The following is a 27,344-nucleotide window of genomic DNA, read 5'->3' as shown; positions in this document are numbered from 1 at the left end:
CAGGAATATCACCCGGCGGAGCAAGATCACGAACAGACACAGTTGTTTCCTGACCGCTAGGTAGCCTCACATGTGCATACCGTGGGTTGACATCGAGAACATCGACTTCATCGACCAACGGCTCGTACTTTGAACGGCGGACATGTCGTTTTAGCAGCACTTTCCCCGGCGCAGCTAGCCAAGAGGGAACAGAGTGGCCACTCGCTGAACTTGGCTTTCAGTTCAACACTGGCGGTCGCAGCCGCTCGCAAAAGGGGGGGCCAAAGTCACACTCGCGGGACATAACATTGATCAGTCACCGGGGGGGGGGGGGGGGGTGATCGGCTACTTTTTTACGTCCACAAGGCGCCGCGCAGTTGGCATTACTTATGCTTCATCCACCTCATTCTTGCGTGAAATCTTTAAGCTCAATTTAAGGCAAAAGCACCAGTTCCATTTCCCGTCCCACGGTGTTTCCACCGGTCGGGCCACTGCACCATGGCGACGGATCGGTGTAGCATATACTGGAAGGTCGGGCACGCGGATTCATGACCTTACCACAACAAAACAATTCGGAAAAGTGCGGATACCTCTTGCTTTGAACAAGCATGTGAAACCCAGAGATCATTTTCAGACTATGACATTTACCCATATAGCTGTTTGGCGGCGGGAGAGAATAGGTACACCGACCTCTGGAGACCCCCGGCCCCACAGGTTCCTACTTCCTGGTTTTCAAAATTGGCATCTGAGGGCCGCGCACGACTCGCGCGGGGCCTCGCAACGGCTCTATTGGGGCTCACTCAACCTGCCTTATAGTCCTACTGCTAAAAAGAATGGCCCTGAGCGGAGCCCTAAGGACTTCATCAGTCTCTGCCAGCTCCAGGACCCACACCGGCTCATGGGGTCCCGACGTCGAAATATGAGGGAATCTGCGTGGGACCATCAGGACGTAAAGTAATCTCGATCAGGACCAACGTGCGGCTGTGCAGGAGTCTGCGTGAGCCCTGTGATCTTCAGAAGCCCACCCATGTATGTTTTCACTTAGAGGCCAGTTTAGGGCCCTCGGAGACCAGTACAGGGCCTGCAAACTGCAAAGGCCAGTAGTTTGAGACCATCAGAGACCGAGTTGGGCTCTCGGAGGCTTATGTGGGTCCTACTCATTACAGGCCAACATGGGGCCCTCAGAGGTCAGCGTAGGGCCCTAAAAGACCGGAACGAGCCGTCGTTGGAACCCAGAGGCAGAGGCCAGCAGAGGGCCCTCAAAGGCCAAGATGAGCCCTCCTCAGAGGCCAATGCAGGCCCTTAGAGGCCAGCATCGGTTCTTCAGCAGCCAATGCGGGGCCCTCATTGGCACCTAAATGTTCGTCTTGGGACACCAGAGACAGCAATAAGGCCACTAGAGACCGGTGTGAGACCCTCAGACGCCGGTTGGGGCCCCTGAGGCCGGTAAGGGGTCCTCATAGGTCAGATGTGGGGCCTCAGAGGTCGATGTGGGCTCTTAGCGGTCAACGTGGGCGCTTGACCGCCACTGAAGTTCCCTCAGAGGTCAGTGTTGGACGCTCAAAGACCGGTGTGGGCGTGTTTTTTTAGCCTCGTGACGATCGAATCAAGGCCAGGGTCCCATACACCTATGAGGGCCCATCGGTTGCTTGAGGGGGGGGGGGGCAAATGATATGATGGCCCCCTTTATGTGCCTTGGGGGGCATGGCCCTGATGCCCCCGCGACCGCCACTGTGTACACATTACATACAGGCCTCTGAAATTACATACTAGCTAATGCAAACTCTATGCAGGCCCCGGAGATCCCACGCTAATCCTTAAGAAACCAAGCCGGCATACGGCGTCACCACCGGGCTTCTGAGGTGCACAGCACCAACCCATGAGGTCTTACTTTAGTGTCTTAGAGCCACGCTCCTTTGGCAGGGCCACCCGCCACTGCCGAAGAGGTCTCATGCCAGCCATTGCTGGGCCTACGAGAGCCTCAAGTAAACCCACGCTGATATTCCATGTAAGATGCGGCCATACTCGTGAACCGGTGCCAGCGACGCTGACCACCAAATTGACAGAATACGAAACTGAGCCCACTCATGAGTGAAATTTACGTCTGATGGCACAAGAAAGAAAATGAAACATACAAAAAGCTTTTCTAGGACTTGTGTTCGATCTGAAAGGTGGGGCCAAAAGATAGTATGGCCCCACCTTTCAGCACTAAAGGGGGGGCCATGGCCCCCGTGGCCCCCCCCCCTGGGACCGCCAGTGCAGTTCAATAAATTGAACTGAAAGCCACTTGAACTTGCGTCTTGCGAAGGCTTTATTCAACAAACAACGAGGCATGGCACCTGACAAAAGAAAAGCCAGTAAGCATGCGCCGGAAACGGGACAGTAGCCACACCATGCAGCAATCACTCACAACATGCGCAACATGCATCATGCAAAACGGAACAGTTCACCACAAATCGAAAAATAAAAATGAGTCAGTTACCTGAGTGACTCTAGTCTCTAGTATGATCAACATAATCATTTCATTTAGCGCTGGCGTGCCTTTTGTTAGTGGCGCTGTTGCGACGAAAGCTTCGCGCGCCCCTCCCCCGCTTTGATATTTGAACACGTGGCGGCCTTTGGGCGGGATCAGTCCGTATTTCCTCATTTTCAAGTGTTTCCTCATTTCCTTTTTGTCAATTCACGTCTGCCGTTACAGGCTTGAGGGAGATACTTCACCGGGGAAGAGGAACCTGTCTCCGTTGCGCACCAGTCTTCGTTCTGTTTCCGACTTTAATTCAGGTAAGAGAACCGGCTTCTTCATCTTAGTGCTGTTCACGGACACCTGCGGTAACTGCGGTAGCTGCGGTAGATCGCAGGCTGTAAGTCCCGCCCACTTGTGCGCACGTCATCACGCGTTCGTCTGAGGCGCCCGTGTCAATTTTCCGCCCAAGTTACACGAATGCGCAACTGCCGCGCCACTTTGCATCACAAATGGTTCCTGCGGCCGCTGCGGTCGGATCGTTTCAACCGCAGGAGACGCAGGCGACCGCAGCCGGCCGCAGCCGCATGACGTCACACCACCCGCCCCATCCCCACTTTCTGTGACGTCATTACCCGGCTGACCGCCGAGCCGCAGCTACCGCAGGTGCCCGTGAACAGCACTCTTGAATCCGCGCTGCGCCTGATGAACGTCTTATACCGCCCAAGGCCATCTATAGAAGGTACAGTCACTCCCCCGCCGACCAATCAGAGACAGATCCTGAGTGACGTCATCCCTGATGCTCGCAAGGGGTACTCCATTCCTTTGCAACGTAAAAATGACTAACTTCATTTGAAGATTATTGATGGCACTCTGCACATACCGCTCAGCCGTTGATGTCAATGGAAAGCTTAACTAATTTTCCAGCGACAAAAAAGAGCAGCAATATGCTAAGAAATGGCCGGTTTTGAAGATATAGACGATTTAAAAACCCTCTGCAACAGCATGAAAGCAACGTAAAAACGCATCGAGTTTATATTTTTACTATGGATAAATCATTTTTCAGTAAGTTTTTAGATATGGTATAGATTTAAGTTACAACTTTATTACAATATTTTCATTACTCGAAACTTTATTTCAAAATAATATTTTCAAAAATGGCAGCTGTTGGCCAGTAGCTTGGGAGCGATTGTGGCGCACCGCGCCATTAATTGTCCTGTGACCCCCTTATGATGTCATCAAAAGTGGAGTGACATGGGCCTGATCATTGACCTAAAAAAGACTAGACGCGCGACTCCCATTGGCCCGGCGCCCGGCCGGCCGTTCCTGTCTTGCGACACTAGCGCCACCACACGACTGGGGGCGTGAGTTAGCATCGTAATGCTAAGGCTATGGCGAAATATCAAACTTTGGATGCGGATGCTGATAAACCTGTTTGGGTTAGAACATTTTAACCTTCACAGATGCATTAAGTAGTCAATTATGTATGCTAGGGAACAACAAAACTTGATCGGCAACGTTACAGCCCCATGGAACAGGGCCGATCTCGAAGCCTTATTCCACGGTTTGGGAGGTGAACGACGGGCTTCAGGCGGTGCAGTATTTATTCTAAGTACGTTCTTTGGCAACCTGGGAACGTGCATCGCTGTCTGCTGTTGGGAGACCAGAACGAGACCAGAAAGCAGGAGATTCTGAAAGAAAGCCAGCCAGCTGACCGGCCACAGCGCTCAACTCCGCTCAACTCAAACAGCCATACATCGATACATACATCTACGCCGCGCTCCGTCGAAATACTAAGGTGTCCGGCAAATTCAAGTTAGATTAAAGAGGCGTTTCTCAGTAAGATCCAGTCACTTACACTGTCACACAGTGTCTGTAAACTAGTAAGCACATGCCAGGAACGAATCAGGCCAAGGCGATTCCCTTGACTTCACAATGAATTACATTTGTTAGTGTCAAAGACCGTCATCTAACAGAAAGCAGCTTCCCGGCTATCACCCACTTTTTCCCGGAATATTTCATGTCCTCAAAAAAAAGAATAAAAGTACACGACACTGAAAATTGACACTAAATAAATTTTGGATGGCGGACATTTCACATTACTGCTACATCTCACGTACAATTTTTTCCAGACGAAAACTCACAAATTGGTGGATAAAGCGAAACAGCGAGTGAAATCACGTAAATATCAAAGATAGCGAAAACGACAAAACACCAACTATGCATACAAAAAAAAAATAAATACCACCTACACTATTGAATGCACATACTCATATGGCACATATACTTACTGCCGCGCAAACAGCACCTGCTTGTGCAGATGATGCCTCACATGGGCACTGGCCATCCCGCTCAGAGTGATATAGTGGCCGTAGGCATGCAGCCGGACGCGCAGGTACCGGGCCACCACCTGCTTCAGCAGACTCACTGCGTGGCATCCACCTGCGCGAGGTTCAAACATGTGCTCCTGCACGCCAGGGAATAGCTCATGACTGCGCTCAGTCATAAACTGAGCGAGTACGGAGCACTGAATCCTCAGAGACAGGTTCTCCTGTCCCATTTCACCGCACTTTCTCAGCGCAGTCAGGTGCCGCTCTGATGACGCAATGATTGCGTACGTCGACGCCGATGGGACGAGAAGGCCCCCGTTGTCTCGAATTTCGACCAGCCTCATCACTTCGCGTGATGGCGGATCTTCCTCGTTACTGAGAAGTGCACCTATACACTCTCCACACTTCACCACGCTGCCCTCTATCAGCTTACGGCACACATAGCCAGCTATGTAGCCGACAGAGTCGTCCACAAACGCAGACCGGTTGCCGGGCGTCATGAGGACATGCTGCACTACCGCCGGCATCGGATCACCTGCACCGAGTGCCGAGCGCTGCCGTTGTGGGCGACGGATCTGCAGCAGACCGACCTCGTCGTCGTTGCCGTTGTCCTCGTCAGCTGGTGCCGTGCTGTTGCCGGTCGCAGATGGCGAGATGAAGTTGTGGAGAGCCAGTCTCCGCAGAGCGTGCTGCAGCTGCACCGCGTTTGGGTTATTGTTAAACCCACCCATGCGCCGGATACGGCTGAACAGCAGCTCCACGTGATCCTGGCTCATCTTGTAGGGCAGGACGTACGCGAAGCCCTCCTGCTCCAGGAGAGCCTCGCTGACGTCCAGGACGGACTGCGCGGCGAGGCAGAGGCCCAACACAGGAGTGGAGCGGCGCGTCTTCAGCACCGGCTCTCCGGATGCCGTCTGCAGCCGGAACAGTGTGGAGCTGAACTCCGCCAGGAACTGACGCCGGAGCCTGAAAAGGGTTGAATAAGTCAGGAACCCGAAAAAAACGGGAGCTGGTTTAAACGACTGTAATTCCAGGCAGGAGTCAGAGTCGGTGATTTTTTCGATTCCGACTCCGGACAAATTAACTAACGACCACGACCCCGACGCCGCAGCCTTGATTTAAAGTACTAGCAGCTGATTTCGAACACCTTTGATGCAAAACAAATGTGAAAGACTGACAAATAAGCAAGACAAGCAATTGGCACGATATGAATATTTCAGGGCATCGTGGCAAACAGGTTACTTCAAAGCTATATTCAGGCAAAAATGAGTCAATGCAAATGGTCTGATTATTGCTGGTTAATGTTGAAGCACAATGATAGCAACAAAAAAATGTATCCATCGCTTTGAATCCATCGCTACTCACGGTAGGTTATTGGCGGTTACAGGAGCCTTGAAGCCCTTGCCATAGATGCTACTGCCGTTCAGGTAATCGAACGCCTGGTCGATCATCAGGATGAATCGGGCCGTAGCTTCAGCTCCAACGAACTGGTGATGGCCAGATTCTGCCATGTACAGCAGGGCATTGCCCACCGAGCTGCTGAACAGCTGAGCCGCGAGTTTTACCTTCATTTTGTTTTTCTTGTACTCGATGTGGAGGCGAGATAGCTTATTTGCAGCTCGGATGCCCTCCCTCTGTTGAAGAGCGTACAGCGCCTGTGAAAAAACAAACCAAAATTATTTTGATGAAGAACGTCGGCAGCCGACCTGGCAGTCAGATTACTTCAATGCTACTGCCTACTGCTATATTAATGCAAAGCTGAGTGAAAGGTCTGGTCATTGCTGGTTAATGCTTAAGCACAATAAAAGCAAAAAAATGTAAATGACACTGTTGACAGCATCCTGATAGGTGGTTACTGGTTGTGTTATTGCTGATTATTGTTTAAGTACAACAACTACAAAATATACAAAAAAATATTCACTACAACATTATGCACAGTATACAAAAAAGCTGGGTAGTGGTTAAAATCAAATAAACCCATTACAGCAACCGCTGATTAGCGTTAATGCTCACCTGTACATACTTCCAGGATATCTCTTCGCCATCCAGAAGCAGCATTTTCTGTTCACCGAACAGGTTCCGCAACAACTTCAACATGTGGACGACATCAAGGAGTATGTGTACCTTTTCTCCTGTAGCAGGGTGCAGGAAGAAGTTGTTCCTGATGGGAAGCTGGAGTTGTCCCGGCTGCATATTCTGAACGCCCAGGTGAGCGAACATCGTCATGTTGGCCTGGAGACCATCTGCCACAAGCGTCCTAGCCTTCAGACCTGCTGAGTTCAGGGCACGTAGGACGGTCTTGGTCAGCTCAGCCTGCGTCTCTCCTGTCAGGTGATCAGTTAAGAAGTACGCGACTGGGTGGCGCCACACCCCCTTCAACCCAACGGCCATGAACACCATGGCATTTGTGGCCAGTCTAGAGTCTTCCACATCACCTGCTCCCAGGTCGACATGGCCAACAAACTTGTCCTTGGGCTGGGAGTACACTTTTGCCTTTCGGATAGCCATCTCATCTACCATGAGGCAGCAGTTTGGGTCGATTTTCTTCGAGGCTACTTGAGAGGCCAGGGTCTGTAAGACCTCGTCGAGGACACCGACTTCGCATCCGACGCTCCTTGTCCACTCTTGCAGCGAGGTTACACCAGGAAGGGAGAAGTTCTTAGCGAGGAACTTGTACGCTCTGGGAGAGTAGTAATGTAGCGTGAGGCAGAGCTTTTTTATCTCCTCGGAATATCTTCGCCCACCACGCTTTTTGCGACCACCGTTCACTACTTCGTTGGCAAATAGCTCTGACACAATTGGATTTTCAAAGCGCGCACGGATGCTGTCCAACAGGTTAGCATCCATCACCTGGCTCTCCTTGAGTGCATCCAACGTGCTTTTCAGGCACTTCAGCCGCCTATCGCGTCTCTTCAGTTTTTGACGCAGCTTCTTTTTCTCATAGTTTAGCTGGCGAACCTTGGCCACCATCTTCTTCATTGGACTGTGGATGTGGCGCTCTGCCACACTAGAGGAGTAGCTGTGGTCCAGCAGAGTCGGCTGGAGCTCTTGTACAGTGGGCTGCTGAGGCTCTTTGGAGGCAGTGGACTGTTCGACCTCCTCCGAGACAGTGGGCTGCGGGAGCTCCTCTACAACAGTGAACTGCACAGGCTCCTCTGAAACTGTGAGCAGCTGGACCTCCTCTGGGACCTCTTCTGAGGCAGCCTGCTGCTGTTGCGACTCTGATGGCCCGGACAGGCCGGACATATCTGTATTCCTAAGCAGTACCCGTCTCACTCGCTTGGCCTTGGGTGAAGACAAGCTGGCACCAGCTCGCTTCAGGGGACTTCTGCGTTCAGCTTGACCGCTTTTCCCTGGGAACACAAACCAAGATGGGATGGTTCCCTCACGAAGAACTCTGCGCTTATGGCTGGGACGAAAGTCATCTTCAGAGAAGTGATCACTGCAGAGCATGGCAGTCAGTGATGGCTTCCATGGCCTTCCGTGATCTCCTCGTCGCCGCACTGCAGCCATCCACTTTCTTAGCAGCTTTGGATCTTCATGAGGAAACCTGAAAGAAAAGAAAACTGTTTTAAGCCTGATATCTGAAGTCTGTAGACATTACCTATCAAACAAAACTGACAACATGTCAGTAAAAATATATAATGGACATTATAGACACCAGGACATACAGCAACAATCAATACTTAGAACGTATTTTCTTTTATATTATTTATTCTCTTGATACTATAATTTGTCTCTCTGTATCAGATTAATATACTGGTGATGTTAATACGAAACACGTTTGTGTTAACAATACAGAGTAGGTAGATTGTAATGTTGTTTGTTATACTTTATATGCTATATTACAATTGCTCTTTTTAGTCAATCATTCCATTCAAGCTTAAGAAGCTTAATAAGAAACCAGAACAGATGGCAGCTGTAGGATAGGACAGATGGGTTTACTGTTGTAATACTGACACTGCCCAAGCTTTGATTTCCGTGATCAGGCTACAGCAGTTGAGCTTAGCCCATCTATGATGTTAGCCCATCTATGATGTAATGTCCTCAATATAAGTCCTTTTCAGCCTCCTTATAGACAAAGCAGATAATGCAAACAAATAAAAGTTAGTAGGTAGGTAATCAATTTAGTTTTCACATTTTTATCCATAATAAATCATCAAAATATCACTTCTTGGACAGCAAGAAGCTAAAAAAACAGTCTGAAAAACATGGCAGGGTTTGACATGATCTAACTGGGGCGGCTCTGAAAAAATTGGGCATCATTCAGGGATTTCAGGCCAGTACCTACTCGAGATAGGGCAGAACACATGGAAAGCAGGGCAAGTGTGACATAGATCGGGTGACAAAGGTACAATTTTGGGTAGGCTAACAGATAACTGAGGGTAAACTGTCCTTTTGACAGGATCTGGGCTGCCCAGAGATAACTATCTCGTCAAGCCCACTGCCCAGGGCCACGGTTTTATGAGAGGCTACGCAGTAAGCACGCGTAGTTACATTTCCATGAATGATAAAGAAATTAGATTTGCTTTTACTTCATATGACTATTCTTACCAAAACACACATTTCAATTCCCTGTAAAAAGCTCAAATCTTTCTGATGACGGATCACTGTGCTTGTAGGATCTTGTGATTTTTACGTGGTATTACTTTGCTGGTTAGGTATCACTTATCATCAACCACATCACTGCTTTTGCCTTTTCCTAACACAATATTGAATTTTGAAATAATGTGGATTCTCAACTGATGGCTATGAGTCTTTCAGGTTAGGTTTTTATGTGATTTGGGTTAATTGGATTTAGTTATCTCAAACTGTTTCCAGTGTAGAAAATTCCTCCTGATGGCAGCAATCAACAAGGTAAAAATAGCATTATTGTTCAGAAATACATGAAATTATACTTAACGCATCTTAATCTATCATTCTCTTTCTCAACTCAACCGAATTAATAATTAGAAATATGTGTTTCAATTTATGCCGAAACGCAGCACGCCTGACGACAATAACGGCGCAGACCTATCTTTAAAAAGAAGATCCTTAAAAAGCTAATTCAGGCACATAAACTTACTTGTGGAACGACAAAACGGTGCCATGCCTGGGTTGACCTCCTTGCCTCTTCGTGCACCCGATCGCAGAACAACTTTTCGTCATTTCCGAGTTTTAGCAAGACCGCTCACCAACGGGAATACGACCAACAACGGTGAACGTTTGCCGCAGGCCGACGAATGCCCCCCTGTCAGAATGACCTTGAGTTTTACAGCGTTGCCGGGCGGCACGTTATGAAAAGTCTAAAAGTGTGTCTAGACTTCTAGAGGTCAATGGGCCTGATACCGCCTTGGAACGTCTTGCGCCTCGGGACAAACACGAACTGACTGACAAACACGAACAACACATGACTTTCTCCTATTTATCTGTTTTTTTTAATTCATTTATCCTTGTTTGCTGCTTTATTTAAAGCTTTGTTTGTGGTTGGTATTTATGCATTTTTTTGCATGGCATTTTGCATTTATTTAGACAGCTTAGGCTAATCATTATTTCACTATCATTCTCTCTGCATTTATAATGAGCATTACAATGAGTACCTTCAAAGGTTGCCAGATTTGTATGAAAATCTTGTATTCATCTATAGTTAATTGCTTACAATGCTGCATTGCGTCTTACACAGTATTGCATGCAATGCAGTCTCATTTTGATTTTTGAATCCAGGAATATCAATATCTAGGTATATTTGCATTTTGCAATTCCTAGCCTTTGTCATTTTTTACAAGACCTCCAAAACAGAGTGGGTATGGAATTAGTGACTTTCAGTTTCCAAATCATTTAGAAAGAATACTTTCAATAAATATAGGGAGTTCTGGTTATGTATCTATTTGATCCAATTTACTAGGCTTAGGTATATTGTATTTCCAGATAATTGTGTTTCAAAAGTGCTGGATTTTAAGTTATAGCAATACCAATAGCGATGCTATTATTTCATTTTATATTTATATACATTTTATTTTCATGGCAATTCTCTTTAAATATCTGAACATAGATCTCTACAAGTCTCTAGCTTATTAAAAGCATTATTATTTCTTCTCTTTTCCTTGGTATTTAGGAGTAATGTCAGGCAGATGGAAGTTGAAAGCCTTCTGTGAAGCAACTTATCCATGGCCACCACACTATATTCCATTACAATCATTCTGGCTGTTCTTGGAATATAGGTATCATCAACAAGGTGTCGGGATGACCTACTTTTCAGAACGGGAATTGTCATTTTGAGGAATTCTTATGTGATTGGCATTGAATGGACCAGCAGTCAGCACTCAGCACTAGCAGTGCCTGCATTATACAGGCACACAGAATCTCTGCCATTGGCCAAGTCATTTGTTGTGATATGTATTATTGGTGGGAATTTGTGTCCCTTGATTTTAGGATTTCAGAACCCTTCTTGCAATGTTGCATTGCATGTGTCTGGTACCTTGAGATTACTTTGCTCTAGCCCATTGCTCACATATCTGGTTTTGATAAAACTAGGATTGACCTGAGTTTGTTTTTGTTTTTCTACTGCTCATCCATATTAATCTGAAATTGATCAGCTTTGTGATAGTTGCAGCCTGGACTTTGAGCAGTGGTAGCCAACTCATTCATCTTGTTGCCTTTGACTTGGAATGCATCCTGGTTACTTAGACACTAAGAACGCATCATGTCATTTTGCGGGCTTCGGTCCGCCTCTCCCACGGATCGTGTGTGTTCGCTAGCTTCTGTGAGCTCCGCCGCCGCCGCCACAGGTCATGGGGTCGTCCGAGAACCAGCCCTCTCCACCGCACAAGAGGCCGCGTCTCAACTCACTCGTCGCCCAGGTCAGGAGTGCTTGATGGACCGGCTGAGGGAACGGTGACGGTCGCGATATGAAGGCGGCCGCACACTAGGCCTAGGGCACTCGGTCGCCGATTCGGCCGGTAGCGGGAGCTGTAGCGGCGATGGTTTCCCGGTTGCCGGCCGTCGGTTGCTTATCCAGGCGATCGAACGGTGAATATTGCGCATTCATTTGGTGCAATATTTACCGTTTGACTGCTAGATTAGCAAAAGTCGGCCAGTAGACGCGAGAATATCGATGGTACAGTTTCCACTACCGACCGAATCAGCCTGTTGCCGAACGGCCTAGTGTGCGGCCACCTTAATGACCAAAACTCGCGCGAGGAAGTCGCTTCTGTAACGGCCGAATGAAGCGGCCGGATGGATAGCGTGTGCGACGGCCTTAGCTGTCCGGCCACGGGAATATTGGTCGCTACTAGCTGGAGGACTTCCACGGCCTGCACAGAGCGCTACCTGTGTCCGTGGTCGATAACGAGGCTGGAGAATGATGCTAAGGAACCCGGTGGTGGCCTGATCTGTTATGCCTGCTGCTTGTAGCACTTCCTTGCTTTGGCTAAGCTTGATAGGTATATGCTTTTCTGCACTTTTATTTGTAGTAGTTGTGGTATATACCGCAAATGGTATGCTATTGCATGCCTAGTGATGTTGTGTTTTCAACAGAATTGCTCCATCGCTCTTTTGCTCACATTGCATTTATCAAAGTGCTCATTCAGTTTTTGATCAGTTGTGCTGTTCCTACTATAGGTACAGTTGCGGCGTACCAAACGGCTTCGCCATCTCTGGCCAGCCCCGTCACGATTCGAGCTCGAGCGATGCATGCCGTGCGCTCATGTATTAGGAATATTTCGCTGTTTTACCACTGAATAGATCGTTGTTCCAAAACATCGGCTTCTTGTCAGTGGCGCCGTGTAACATTTGCTGTTTCTTTCTCTGGTAACTACGGGTCCTGATCCCTCCAGCGACTGGTGCCTGGCGTTCGCTCCCTGCGCCGGTGGCTCCCTCTCACGTTTAGAGTTTGCTACGGACCGGCCCTCTGTCGTAGCTCTGTTTGAAGGCGGCGACCGAAGCGCACGAACCACCATAGATGGCCTTACTGTATTGTATTGAAAAGGCTCATCGGTAGAAACAGAAGGGTAGATTGTTACTGACGGCACTCACTGAAAAGTGCACTGTAATTTTCGGAAGCTGAGATCTTTTAGAAACTCCGGTTGGGTGATGATGTACTTTGTTTGGTTCACGCGTTTTGAAACGCTGTATTTTTTTTTTTTTTTACCGAATCACTTTGCATTTTCTTCAAAAGGCTTCATTATGCATTAGATTAATCCATGTTGGTTTCCTCAGTGTAAATTCATTTTATATGAACGTCTTTGATTTGTTGCGTTTGACGTAGGTAGCCTTGAGTTGTTACGGAAGAAGGATCACGCATGAACTGTACAATTTTGGCTTTACGTTCGGCCTCAAGATATTATGGTTTTCAATTTTATTCCGCCATGCATTGAGCTCAATCGAGCTTCACGTTCTGACTTATTTTCCCTCCAGTCAGATTGGATATTCGTTCTCTAGTCTGGCCACAGCAGCTGGTCGTCACGGCATCTTCGTCGGGAAGTCACCGTCATGGCCTGTTTGTTTGAATGATCCAGCAACCTCGTCGGATACGGAGCTCGCTAGATTTTTTCCTTATTGAGCAGCAGCGTCTTCAGGCGACTGCGCTGGTCTGTGTCTGTATGACGATACTGATTCTGAGGGCTATTTAAAGTGATGGCAAGACTGATAAGGGTGCTGTATTTCACTGAAATTATACTAACGTCAGTAACATAAAAAATCTGCCATGCTGATGCTTGGGCTGGCATCTGAACTTTGCCACTTACTGGAACTGATCCCCTCAAGACTCCAAGACTCCCATACTGTGCTTATTACTTAGAAGTCACTGCCGTTCTGACACCGAGTGCGCTTTAATGACACTCGTACCGTACCGAATCTGACACCGGGACTGTGCCGGTCCTTGCCATGCAGTGTGATCAACGGGCCATACGGACGTGAATGGATCCCGCACTGCAGTTGGCTCGGTTCCGAGACCACTCCATGCCACCGCCGGATATTGGTATGACGAGTTCCGCCGCTCCGTCCACACGTTGGGTCGCGCTGCTGACCGAGGATGGATCACGGCTCCGTCAGAGGAAAACTGACGCCACCTCGAACCTGTCCCACAACCCGTCACTGTGCAATGGTAGTTGAACAGGAACGGTAGGTTCATAACTCTCTCGACGCTTCGGAAGACCGGACGCTCCTGAATGGCCCTCGGAGCAGTTTGTCGTCATTTTTCCACCGTCCGGCGGTGTGTTGCGTAACATTCTGACGTCATGCTTGGCCCGGGGCGGCGCTGGCGGCGGCGGCGGACGGCTGCGCGGCGGCGGCAGCGCGCTGCTCAGGTCCCAGTTGCCACCCGGTGGTTGTCTGCCGCGGATCGCCCGACGCCAGGGGTCAGCTCACTTCACTTCACTCCGCTCCACTCAGGTATGGCCCTGTCGGTGCGCCTGCGGTTCTGGCTGACTGACGCGAGTGAACTGGACACGCGGAGTCTGCGTGTGTGATGTGTAGACTGAGTGACGTGAGCCGCTGTGAGGCGGTGTGGGTATAATCGTTTCCGCCGGCCGGCTCAGGGCTTGGCATGTGGATCTACATTTATTCCGTCGCCGGTGCTGAAGCTAGCCACGTTGGTACGGCTAGCTAGAAAGCGTCGCATAGATCCAGACCCGCCTCTCTATGCGCCCAAGTGGCTTCATTTCGGCGGCGTCACCATCGACCGCCGGCGTCAGCCGACCGGTAGCGGCGGAGGGGGCCACTTCAGACGGCCGCCCGTCGTGGTATCGACCCCCGACGGGCGCGCGGTGGCACCGGTGTCGGCCCCGATGCTGTGCTGGTACCGGTGCGCGGAGCCTTCCCTACGGCTTTGTTGGGTCAATAGACGTTTTTGTTTTGTATGCTAGGAGTGCGGTGGATAGTGGTATAATTGTTTGCGGACCAGCTAGGACTACATTTGGCTGTCTCGGGCACTGCGGAATGTCTTCAAATAATCTCTCTCCGCTTGTCTGATTTGTGACGTCATCAGATTGGGGGTCGGCGGTATGAGCTGGGGTCGGCCCAGATCCCGGCGGGGGCCGCTGGGGGCCGCTGACCCGTGTGGTCGCCCGCCGCGCCGGCCGGCTCGGCTGCCGCCGCGGCCCGGCGCGGGGCGGCCTTGGCAGCGGGGCGTGCTCCAGCGGCCGCCATGCGACTGCGTGGTGAGGCGCCACTCCCCGGCCGCAGCGGGTCGTCCTCCGGCGGCCTGGAACGTTCCAGAACTGTCGGCAGCGGCAGACAGTGGTGGTGACCTCGGCGACAGGGCTGCGCCCAGCCGTCGGCATGTATAATGCATTGGTCTGGTGCTAGGGCAGATGACATCGGTGGTGCAGGTTGACAGTCCAGTGATCGACATATTTTGGCCGAGCTGAACATCATTTGCCTCTAGCTTGGCCTTGTTCAGAGCTCGAGTGGTCGAGTGGTTAGTTGGCTTACCCACACGGTTTGTTTAAAGAACATATCTTCTTCTCCGGTGTCGTGTTTGTGCCAGTCAGCGGTACTAGCCCCTCCCTCCCCATCTCTCCCTCTCGCTCTCTCCCTCGCTCTATTTCGCTCTTTCTCTCGCTCTCGCTTTCTCCATTACTGTGATTCGCTCTCATTCACTCTTCCACCCTTCTCTCGTTATTCCCATCCCTCTCAACGGACTATCGACGCTTATATAATGGATGACTGTCAGGCTCCCGTCCGCTGTCGGCAAACTCGAACCGGTTCACATTCCTCAGTCCACAGCTGTGTCTGGGTCGGGTCTGCTGTATTAACTGCTCTTGTTGGGACGGCACGCGTTTTGCACCTGAGCAGACTCCGTCGTGGCCCTCGCCGACTCCTGATAAGCAGGGCTGTGGTTGCTGATCGGCGTCAGGGAATCATGGCGGTCTGGAATGCCGCTGGAGACTCCTTTGTTGAGAGCGATCCCGTCCGTGATTTGTGCGCGGGGGAGGGCCGCTTTATGACTCGGCACCGACCGCCTGACCTTGGTCGTTCATTGGCTGCCTCAGACCTCAGTCGATCGGACGTGCCGACTGAGCGCCTGATGGCATATTGGCGGCCCTACGCCAACGCGCCAATACGTCCGGTGACGAGTCTAGACGACTATGCTCATGACTACCTGGTTCGATACGTCTGGATCGGAACTAAATTGCAGCAATTCGGAACGCTATGCGAGTTTCATGGACCTGTTGTGATGTCCTGATGTGCCCCCGCGATCCGCCATTGCCTCCCGATGGGACGGTCCAACCACCGCTGTTATGGAGTGGACTGGCCTTGTTTGGCTGACCTAGCGATCAAAGGTGACGCCATGCCACCTCCTAGCCGACGCCGCTGTGGCGGGGAGGTAGACTGATGAGTTCACTGCTGGGTCGGCGCCAGCCAGCCCACGTGGTGGCGTGGGTAGAACAGGGGAGAGTGAAAGAGAGGGGAGGGCTCACCGCTGAAAACCGCCGAGGCCTGGGAATGACCGCGACGGGGAGTGGCCACCGTCTCGGCCTGCTCCTGACAGCAGCCGCTGCTGCAGACAGGCGGGAGCTGTGAGGAATCCCCCAGCTTGTCCACTGTCAATGGAGCTGCACCGACCGCGTTTCCGGCGGGGCTGCCTCTCTCTGAAGTCATCTGTTGGGCCACAGACTCCTCTATTTACTTCTGGACGGGTGTATCCAATCGTAACGTTCTGTCAGCGTTCGGTTCGGACTCGGTGGAAAGCGTTCTGTTCTCCACACGCTGATCTATTGTCCATACTGGAGAGTGCTGCCAAATCGGCATATAGCTGGATTGATTCTTACCTCAGCCACCGCTATCAGCGGGTCATTCTGGATGGCAAGCACTCGGACTGGATCCCAGTGCAATCTGGAGTTCCGGAAGGCAGCATTCTCGGTCCGATTCTCTTCACATGCTATGTAGCTGACCTTCCGTCTCAACTTCAGACCAGCTCACTGTCATAGTCATATGCTGATGATGTCAAAATTTTCCACAGAATTCAATGTCCAGCGGACGTCAACTCTCTTCAGGCTGATCTAAGCCGTCTTAATGACTGGTCAAAAACATGGCATCTTAGGCTCAATCCGGCTAAATGCAAGACCATCACCTTTACTTTACGTACATCTCCCATCGCATCATCATACTTTTTAGATGGTCACGAACTCGAGCGGTGTACGGAGATCAGAGATCTGGGTGTGATCCTGGACTCCAGGCTAACATTTGGCGCGCATGTTGACGCCTGTGTGAGCAAGGCCAACCGCATGCTAGGTCTACTTATGCGCAGCATGCAGGTCTCACACCGTACCCGGCTGCCGTACTTCGATCACCGGGCAGTCATGGCGGCGTACAATGCCCATGTCAGATCGGTTGTGGAATACGCGAGTGTCGTCTGGAGTGGCGCAGCACCTACTCACCTTGCGAGATTGGAGAGACTGCAACACCGTTACCTGATGTGGTTAGGCGCCAAGACGCATAGCCGGTGCTCGATGGACTATGAGTCTCTCCTCCAACATTTTCACTGTATGTCCATCAAAGCTAGACTTGTTCAGACCGACCTGAAGTTCATACGCTCTGTGTTTGCCGGCCGACTGGACTGTGGGCTACTTGTGACTATGTTTTCGCTGCGTGTTCCTGGCCGGCGCTCTAGGCAGACGGGCTTGTTCAACGTACCTTTTGGACGGGTTGATACGGTGAAGAACGGCCTCGGCGTACGAGTCCCGAAACTAGTGAATGAGTTCCTGAACAAATATCCAGACGAGGATTTCTTTCAGCCTAGTCCCCACTGCACCGCGCGCATCCGTGCCTACGCACGAAGCCTTGGTACTTGTATGACGTAGTCACGTAGGCTGCTATTGTTTGCATTACTTTTATCTTTTGCATAAATTTACAGATCATGTGTCATTTTATTGTTCCTTTTTTATTGTATCTCAGTGTTTTGGCCTTTTGCCACTTTTATACGAGCTATTGCTGTCTTAAAGTGTCCCGCGGCTTTTTGTCTGTGGTGGGTATAGGCATATGCATGTGCGTAGGCAGGTGTGATGAAATAGTGTGTGTCTTGTGTGTGTGCGTGTGTGCGTGTGCGTGTTTATATTTTACTTTGACCTCAGCCGTCATTGGGTTTTGCCTGTGGCTGACAATGCCTAATAAACAATAAACAATAAACAATAAACAATCTCCTTTGTTGATCGTCGTGCTGCTGGGAGTTGTAGTTGTAGTGCGATGACTGTAGAAGTAAGCTGTGGAAGTATGTCAACAAGCTATTGTTTGAATTTGGCCTAGTTCACACTGCGTTTGAATGGCGAGTCTCCACTGGATTGGCGCGCAGATCTCGGAGCAGCGTGGTATTTGAACTTGGCGGTGACATGTAATTTACTATTTTTGGGAGCGTAGCCCATCACAAAACAGTAGGGCACTTTCAATGTTGCTTTCAATGTAGAGAAAATGTGAACAATGGACAGCGTGCCGCGTAACTGCACAACCTGCTGTTCGGCCCTCCCCTTTTCAAGGGATATATAACTGCACTCAGTGTAACTACTGTGTTGTCTGCTGGATAAATCTCACAATCTTGGCTGTTAAGGCATATGAAGCGGGTTTTATCGTGCCTTTTGTACTGGTCTGACTGTACTGTATGTTCTTGGATGGCTGTTGACTGTCAGTGTTTACTGAGAGACTGCAGTCCGCATCGGTCCGGCTACAGACTGCTTGCTCTGTCTACAGGCTAGTGTGTACAGACTGTTCTGGTCTGTCTACATACAGACTGCCTGCCCGCCATCTCGGCAGGTGATGGGCCAGTGTGTTCAGGGCGGGACACAAACTGTGCCCGGCCGGACCGGCACGGCAGGCCGAGGGTCTGTCGTCAACCTCACACCGACACCCACTGTGGGAACATCTGTGGCAGCTGTGGAGCCAACTGTGAGAGCAGCTGTGACGGCCGCGGCGCCGACTACTCAGCGCGTGCCAGCCCCAGCTGTGAAGCGACCCGTCGCGCCGCCTCGCAGACACCAGGCTGAGGAGTCTGGCTCAGAATCCGACCAAAGGGTTAACGTGAGCAGAGCGCGTCTTGATAACGCCATGGGCCGGAACTGCCACTGATTGCCAGTAGCCACTGCCACTGCCACTGAACTGCCACACAGCGACACGAAAACCGCTGCTGATTCACGCTGATAAGGCTCAGCACGCCTTCTGTGTTGCTTGACGGGGCTTCCGGAGCACGGGTTCTCCCGGGAACACATTGATGTCCGTCGATGTGCGGCACGCACGCAAAACTCGCCTCCAGATTGGACACCAAGGCTTGTTTGGTGGACGATAACTAGCTGGTGCGAACGCTCTCGATTCAGGAAAGTGTGTATGACGTGTTACATAAGATGTGCCTTGTTTGCATGATTCACCTCCATCATCGGTTTTAATAATTCACAGAACATACGATGGCAGCTGATTCATATCGCAACATGACACGTGTCAGTCATCAAAGTGCTCGACTAATTATGTCCATTTTACGCTGCAAGGGGGTTAGAGCGGATGTCGGCAGCGGATCCTGTCTGGCTGCTGAGCGGTGCTGAACGGTCGTTTGATCAAAAGACTCCATTGGCCATTAGCAGTGAATTACCCCTAATGAGTCTGTCACTGACCGCCAAAGCAGTGCACGCACCAGTTTAACGTACACTGCAGAATGGTCCGATTCAATCCCCGCCTTGCATGGCTGATCCTGCCTCGATCGCGTGTAGTAGCACATCATTTCTCCTTTCTGCCGGAAATGTATTTTGCGTGGAAGTTGATTAGTATCGTCACAAGCCATCAGATGTCCTGATTGAAGGAAATAAGCCCGAGTTGAGCGGAGATATTGAGAGGCAGCACTGATGAGGAGTTGCCATCGCAGTGGCGTCGCCAAGCCGGAGCGCTCCTATAAGCCACGCCTCAATGGCTACGCTCCGAGCAGCAATAAGCTCTTCATTAGTTCATATCTGTCTATGATTATCAAACTAATCACGTGCCAGTGCCGGCCAAACGTAATGCAGGTGTGAGTGGCAGAACAGCGACGAGTTACCGTGACTGTGAAAACTGAGGTGGGGAGGGGGGCGATAGTTGCAGCAGTTTGGTTGAAGGATGAATGCTAACGTTCCCCGCTGCTGCAATGGCTCATGGCAATAAAGGGATGCAGCCTGTTCAGAGGACTTCGTAGCCACGAGTTGCTTAGCTTCATTAGCTTGATCAGGGTGTCCGGGGATCCAAATTTGAACATTAGGGGCCAGACCCCACTAATGTCGAGCTTGTGATACGTGTAGATACACGGCACTTGCCGTCCTATGATTGACGCTTGAATCGCTAGAATTCGTCGGCTGATCTAAAACGGTTTCTGAATGGGCCCGGTTTGCAGTCGGTAACCTTTTCGCCGTTTTTGAAGAGTTCCATGAACTGAACACTTTACAGTGAAGTGTTCAGTTCATGGCTGGTTGTGCCAGTCATGCTGATCTGGCTCTGATGGTCTCTCGAGCATGACCATCACCGTGGTGGTGAGGTAGGCAATTCAGTCTGACTGGGATCTATCGACCCTCTCCTTTCCGCTCTCCCGCGACGGCTGTGGGCCTGATTTGCGCCGTCCGTTGACACAGTTGCTGCAGTCCCATCAGGTGTGTCCACACTTGTGTGTGGCCCGCCCCGCAACCTCTGCCAACTTGCCACTCCTAAGGCTCAAGTCTGAATTCGTCTGCATGTGGCTCAGAGTTTGATTCGGCAGAGGCTCTGAAAAAGAAACGTAGCGTTTTCTGATGTCCAATGGAAGCCTCACAAATCGCACCAGGCCTCGCACCTGCTCTGCGCGCTGTGTAAGCCGGAGGGTCCGCTCTGCTCGGATTTCAGCCGCTCTTCCATCGCCCCCGCTGTGGACAGCGTTTGGCACTGAGCGCCCTGTGGCTTCCCCTCCTCACTCCCTCTTGGGACCGGTGGACAGGCCAGAGCGGCCGGGCGGCGGGCACTCCGTACTGAGCTGCAGGGTGTATTTACAGAGACCAGTCGCAGCGGCCGCTCTCCAAACATACCGCCCCGCCCCGCCCCGCCCCGTCGGCCGGCCAGCCTATCTCGCCACGACCAGGGATGAGCTCAGTTGGTTAGCTTTGTGGCGACATGGGGCGGATGAGTGAGCTATGCGGCGACATGGGGCGGTAATGAGGTGGCGTGTGGTCACTCAGGACTTTCCCGGCGGGAAGCCGGCTCGAGTGGTGGGATATTGAACTTATCCAGCGGAGTTGGGGAGGTGTTAGCGGACTAGTTGTTGGAGTTACGCTGGAAGTGCGTAAGCGGCCCGCTGGAGAGCTACGAGGCGTTACCAGCCGATATACTGATGCTGGCTGCTGATTCGGCTTGGGCACTGGCTATTCCAGCGTAATGGCATTAGAGCTGCATGTTGAAAGTGAACCGCCACTTCGCTTCTCCACCGCTGTAGTGACAACACACCGCTTTTTGCGTTACTTGATGTATGTACTATAATTTAATAGCGCACATTCGGTCAGATTGCTGCCCTGTGTGATGTAAATGTTCTTTTTTCTGTTTGTTTTCCTTGAGCTGACGGTTGTCTTTTTCTCCTGTGCAGGCCACCAACATGCCTTGCCTTCAGCCCCAGCAGCCGGCACCCTACTTCAAGACACAGGCCGTGGTAAACGGCGAGTTCAAGGAGGTCAGCTTGGACGACTACAAGGGCAAGTACGTGGTGCTGTTCTTCTACCCGCTCGACTTCACCTTCGTCTGCCCCACTGAGATCATCGCCTTCAGCGAGGCGGCCAAGAAGTTCCGTGACATCAACTGCGAGGTCAGTAGCTTCTGCGAGAATCAGGGGCTTTGCAGTCAGATGTGCGTGCGGTCCGTATTTTAGGCGGCTGATGGAAGGAAGGATGGTGTAGCAAGGGTGAACAGCAATATAGCGCCGTACTGCACAATGTTATATTGCTGCCCCTGCTGCCCGTTTCTGCCCCCGCGCTACGGCTCGGGCCCCGGCCGCCGCTGCCGTCCCTGCCCCTGTGCTGCAGCTGCGGACGTATAGCACACCCCGCCCAGGGACCGGGCGTGCCTGTCGCATGTCATCACTGCAGCCCCGCAGGACCGGTAACATTCCAACCCCCGCTACTATCTATCACGCTAACGTGTGGTGCCGGCCGCTTTTTAGCGTGCTCTCGTCGGAAAACTCCCAACTACATACACGTGACATGAATGGCGAATTTATTTCGGGGAGGGAATCTTCCCTATGTGGCTATGTTCGACTTACAGCCGCTGCTATGTATTCCTTGTGAGTGTTGTTAGGTAGCTAAGTAAGACTTGCAGGGCTGGATGTTGCTCATGAAGCAACGGTTGTTGGTAGAACGGGGTGCTGTGGCAAGTCGATCAACGTGTGAACTGGTGTAGTGGAATGCTTGTGTTTATTTGAGCTGTTTATAACGGTGAATCTGTCGTTGGTGTGTTGTTCTTTTCTGGTTGCTGAAGACTCATGCGCTCTTAACTGGAACGCGTAGCTGCTCGCCTCCAACCCTTTGCTTTGCATTTCCTCCTTTCTTATGTCTCCGTCTTTATTGTCCCTTATTCATCTCAGTCCGTCTGCTGCCTATCACGGCGCGTCTATCTGGCTCGATCCCCGCCCCGGCCGCTGCCGCGGACCACTATCGAAGACCAATCGGACCACCGATCGTCCCATCGACCTCTGACCCCCCCCCCCCCTACCGAGAGGGGACCGGGTATCGAACTGCCGCTGCTGTCGCCGACCGGGCCAGCGGGTATTGGGTAATGTTTTGTCCGTTTGTCGTCCGTGAATGGCCAGCTGGCTTGTCATATGCGCGGGCCGTTTGGTTGTTTGATGCTGCCCAGTCCCGTAATCATATTATCCAGTCCATTACTTTGACGAACCGGACGCCGGTCCAGGGTGGATTATCGCCCCTGAGGTATTGATCGGCAGAAAGTGTCGTGTCATGTCGAAGGATATTCACGAGGGTGTTGGACCATACGTGAAAAAAAAAACATCAGGTTTACATAAAGCTTAGTAGGTATGAAGAACAATCGGCATTACCTGTCATCGGATGACAGGTAATGCCGATGCCGAAGGATGACAGTCATCCTTCATGATTTTATAAATTGTACACTGTACAGTATCTACGCGCATATAGTTTTTCTACATATAAGTAAACTTGATTAATCGTTAAATGACTCGCATTCGTGACTCCCACTGCTGCTGTATCGTCATCCCTGACCATCCGCCCCCTGTGCTCTCCCTCTCTCGCTGTCTGTGTTTAGACTAGACCCGGTGCGTGACAAACACATCCCACTCATGTTTTTGTTCCCTGTTTTTGTGTTGAATCTAGCGTGCCGTACCGTGCGATGGTCTGGCTTCCACGGAGCACGTGAGGTCCCATTGTAGCGAGAACACTCCATTGTTGAAGCAGGAAGGCACCGGACGGCAGGACTATAGCGAGAGACAAAAAGTTGCCATGGCTCCCAGTTGTGACTTTTGTGAGACGAGGAACCGGCTTTGTTTCCATGTGAACCAGGACTGGTTGGCTACTTTTTTCCAAGTACTCGCGATTTCGTGACCGTTCCGTGTCCAGGTGTATGGTTGGCGATGTGGTGGTTGTGCGTGGGTGTTTACTGAATAGCACGATCCCATGTCATGCGTTGGCGAGATGTTGTACCATGCATAGCCAATAATTTTATTTATTTTTACATGTTTTGTCCCGTTACCTTCCCTTAGCCATCGCCTTTGCGGTCTCTGTGTCTTTTCTCTGTGCACACGTCATAAGTTCACTTTCGAGCAAAGTTCTGTTCAAACGATGGCGTTTGTCTGTCGAAGAAGGACCGTGCCGCATATTCTGGGATAAGTTTATGCGTCTGTTGTCTGTCTGTCGGTGACTTACGCGTGTCTGCTCTCGTCTCTCAGCAGTTTACATGTGCCTGCTGTCGTCCGTCAGCCCTGTGTCTGACAATCTCCCCTCCCCCACAGGTTCTCGCCTGCTCGACGGACTCGCACTTCAGTCACCTGGCGTGGATCAACACTCCGCGCAAGGAGGGCGGTCTGGGTGAGATGGACATCCCGCTGCTGGCCGATAAGAACATGGCCATCTCCCGCGCCTATGGTGTCCTCAAGGAGGACGAGGGTGTGCCTTTCAGAGGTGAGAAGTTGTTCACAGCGAACCGTCTCAATGATTCTTCTTTAGTTCTCTAAGCCGGGTAGACGCGTGTATTGACCTGATCGGACGCGGTTTTGCCCTCTTTTTGTTCGACAAACGGACTAGTCTGTTTGGCCGCCGGGTTAGCCGACCTGTTACATAACGTACCATACTTTCATGGATAGGCTCGTGGACTGACCAGATGAGTCAATGCGGTTTTGACTGAAACTGACAAGGCCGGACGTGACGCATCCTAGTGGATACCCCCGCAGCTAAAGTGGCTTCTAAAGCAGGATGGTGCCTATTGTAGTGTAATTCAGCTCGTAACACCGTGCTAATCTACTCGAGGCTCAGAGACCGACCTGAAGCTATGTGCCCTTTGCTCGGTCGGTCGGTATCGCTGTGGTATTTGCCCGTATTGCGGTGCTCACTGTTTGACGTCGTTATCTGTGTATTGTGCGATCGGCTCGGTTGGTGAGAGATAGCTGTACTGAGGTCGTCAGTCGGTACTGCTCCCTCTGCTCTTCCGCTGATACTTCAGACTCCCCCCCCCCTCTTCGCCGCGAATACTGAACCCTGGTCTCCTACCCCTCTACCGTTGATACTGAGCCCTAGCCTCTTAGCCTCCCGCCCCTCTGCTGCTGCTACTGAGCTCTGGTCTCTCCCTCTGCCACTGACACTGGATTAGCCGTATCCGGTGTTGTATTAGGCCGTCAGAGCCCATGGAGGATCTCGTCTCCATCCCTCTATAACTACCGGCACCAAGCCCCCTCCCCCCCCCCCACCGCACACACGCACCCACGCGCTTCTAGCTTCCTACCTTATTCCCATACCCGTCTCGGAAGGCGCTGGCCAACAATTTCCCATTGAGTGACGTTGACTTGAAGCTTGCCTGAGGACTTGTACCCAAAAATATCTCGGGAATTTTCCTTCTGTTGGATATGACTTAATAGGGTACTTATCTTTAGACCTGTTGCAGAATCGTTCTATGAACTGGATTTTTTCCGATAGTAATCCATACTGGAGAGTGGAGGCGTTTCCTGCAAACGTAATGGCATAACATCATAACAACCCTAACCACGGCATGCTTAGGATAACTTCCCCTTCTTTGTTTTCGTGTCGGTCCGCTGCTTTGTGTGGCCTATCTCTGAGCAATATATTTAAGTCTTTTGCGATCTGTCATCCGTATCGTATCCTTATGGATAACCCCATTTTCGGATGGTGTCCATCAAAAGCAGTAATTCTGTTTTTTTATATATCTAAGCTAACTATTTTGGCGTAATGATGTGATAAGATCGACAAAGAGTCGTTTTCATTTAGTGCATGTAACCTAATCTCCGTTTGCTATCACGCAAACTTATTAAAAACGACACTGCCAATTCATCTTCGCCTGTATTTTCCTCGATTTGATAACCGCGCGGTTCGCGATATGAACTCGGCTGTTGTTACTCAGCGTCAGGGGAAGCAGCGTTTAACCTTTCATCGGTACAAATGCGTTCTGACTCCCCATGTCGGGGATTATTGAGTGACTGAATGTTGCGTGCAGTCCAACCCGCTCGATTGGGGTGGGGTCGGTCGGTACGATCTAGGTTTAACTGGGCTGGGAAGGGTGGCGCGTCCCTGCCTCGCTGCCGACTCTAGCCCCTGGCGCCACGCTACACCCTTTGGTCTTGTGTTTGTGTCTCTGTTTATATTTCTGTCAGCGTGTCTGTGTCATCTCTTTGGTGCTGGATGCGGTGATTGTGCCAGTGGCGTCAGCCTGGTCCGTGTCCCCTGTTTGGAGTGTTCCTGATAGGTATGATTCAGGTCCAAACTTGTCTTACCGATTTCGGACTGTCTGAATATTTTGGTATTTTGTGAATTGAAGTCTCCGATCGATCTTCAAATGCCTGAATATCGTGACACTTTTCTAATGGAGGGGATCTCAATGACCAAAGCACGCCGGGCTCTCTCTAAAACCTAAACATCTGCCCGACTGCACTGGTCAGTAGTCATCATCTTGTGGCCATTTACAGTCATCGTCTGGAGATTTCTGTCTGCTGTCAGACGGTCGCCTCCCTGCAGTTTCGTTTCACACCTCCTACTGTTCCGTTCTGTTCCATGTCGCCCGGCGTTCCTTTCACGGTCATCTTGGCGGCCGTTCCGCACCAGCTGTCTCCGCAGCCCCGACGATGTATTCGAGCATTCTGTGGTGGTCAGTGGTAATCAATATGTTCCTGCTGAGCGTCATGATTCAGTGCGTCGCAGGCTAGTGGGTGGTGGTGGTTCTATCCTGGTGACCTCTCCCCGTGGCCTCTCGGACTGCCCTGATACAATATTTCCCCTGACCTCAATGGTGTATTTTAAGCACATGAATCCCCAGTCCTGTGCATTCCTCTTAGCTTCTCAAACCTTTACTGGCCCTTCTTGACCACGCTCTGACTTCTATGACCTGTGTTGGCCACACTCTGACCTTGACTGACCTCTACTGACTCGTCACCCTCTGCCGGCAGGTCTGTTCATCATTGACGGCAAGAGCACACTGCGTCAGCTGATCATTAATGACCTGCCGGTGGGCCGGTCGGTGGACGAGGTACTCCGGCTGGTGCAGGCGTACCAGTTCACGGACGAGCACGGAGAGGGTGAGTGACGGCCGGGTGGGGGTCCGATACTGCTCCCCGGGTGCAGCGGACGCTCGGTACAGACGCGCGACACGGCAGCGGTATCGACGTAGGGCCACCGTTTTCCTGTAATTGCTGTGTGTGATCGTTGACTGTGATGTTGCAGTATGTAATGATCGTTTGTCTTGTGGTAGTGTGCCCGGCCGGCTGGCGGCCCGGCTCCAGCACCATGAAGCCCGACCCAGTGAAGAGCAAGGAGTACTTCTCCTCGGCCAACAAGTGAGCGGCGCAACTCAGGCGGCATCTGCCAGACACAGAAGAACCGGTGGTTGTGCCGTCTGCCACTAGATGGCAGGGCCACCGCGGCGGGGAACCACCGAGTCCTTTCCATTATCTATAGCCAGCTCCGTTTTGTTTTTTTAGTGATACTCTGTTACCTGGTCATCATGTCATGAATAAATGAACGTTTTGGAACGGTGTAATTTGTTGTCTGGATTGTATAAAGCAAGAGATGGTGTAGATGGTGACTGCGTACCGGCCTGCCAGAGGCCAGCTCTGTTTCTTATACGACCTGACTGCTACCTCGATGTGGGGATTTTTTCCCGTAGACGTTTTTGATTGGGCCTTGCATGCCCTGCATTTAGGCTCGCGATATTTGGAAGGGTCTGAACCCGTCCGTCGTTTCCATCCTCAGGATACTGAAATCCTTCTCCACGCCGCAACCCCCACTCCGAGCAGGACAAGCAATTTTATCCCGGCGGCCGCTGGGCCTCCGCGCCACCCGCCGGCCGCTGGGGGGGGGGCATAAAGTTGCCCCCCCCCCTTTACTTCTGCGACGATATCGTCGCAACGCGAAGAGATAGAGAAGCGAAACTTTGCACACATCTTC

At 51.2% G+C, this 27,344-nt stretch overlaps 1 protein-coding gene across 12 annotated transcripts; it reads left to right on the top strand.

Moving 5' to 3' along the window:
* Positions 1 to 2,542: 2,542 nt before the first annotated feature.
* Positions 2,543 to 26,937, top strand: LOC122363722 (peroxiredoxin 1-like). Of its 12 annotated transcripts, none has more exons than XM_043333280.1 (6): positions 2,575 to 2,760; positions 11,538 to 11,609; positions 21,302 to 21,517; positions 23,690 to 23,858; positions 26,348 to 26,476; positions 26,650 to 26,937. In XM_043333280.1, exons 2-6 carry the CDS (start codon positions 11,541 to 11,543, stop codon positions 26,736 to 26,738), a joined length of 672 nt encoding a protein of 223 aa, XP_043189215.1. In that variant the 5' UTR covers positions 2,575 to 2,760; positions 11,538 to 11,540; the 3' UTR covers positions 26,739 to 26,937. The 12 variants fall into 12 exon arrangements, with proteins under 12 accessions (XP_043189227.1, XP_043189215.1, XP_043189216.1 ...); XM_043333281.1 differs by having other exon boundaries at positions 2,593 to 2,760; positions 11,508 to 11,609; XM_043333284.1 differs by having other exon boundaries at positions 2,595 to 2,754; positions 11,534 to 11,609.
* Positions 26,938 to 27,344: the final 407 nt, after the last annotated feature.

Source organism: Amphibalanus amphitrite, unplaced genomic scaffold (genome assembly GCF_019059575.1).
Source record: "Amphibalanus amphitrite isolate SeventyFive unplaced genomic scaffold, NRLGWU_Aamphi_draft 000636F_arrow, whole genome shotgun sequence".
In the NCBI taxonomy this organism is placed as follows: Eukaryota; Metazoa; Arthropoda; class Thecostraca; order Balanomorpha; family Balanidae; genus Amphibalanus; species Amphibalanus amphitrite.
This window is presented reverse-complemented; position numbering and strand designations above follow the sequence as displayed.

What these genes read in the sequence shown, in the direction of transcription:
- LOC122363722 (XM_043333280.1), top strand. Translation starts at nt 11,541, where the DNA reads ATGGGGTCGTCCGAGAACCAGCCCTCTCCACCGCACAAGAGGCCGCGT. An exon ending in TCAACTCACTCGTCGCCCAG is followed by an intron (nt 11,610 to 21,301) that starts GTCAGGAGTGCT and finishes TCTCCTGTGCAG; the next exon opens with GCCACCAACATGCCTTGCCT. An exon ending in CACGGACGAGCACGGAGAGG is followed by an intron (nt 26,477 to 26,649) that starts GTGAGTGACGGC and finishes GTCTTGTGGTAG; the next exon opens with TGTGCCCGGCCGGCTGGCGG.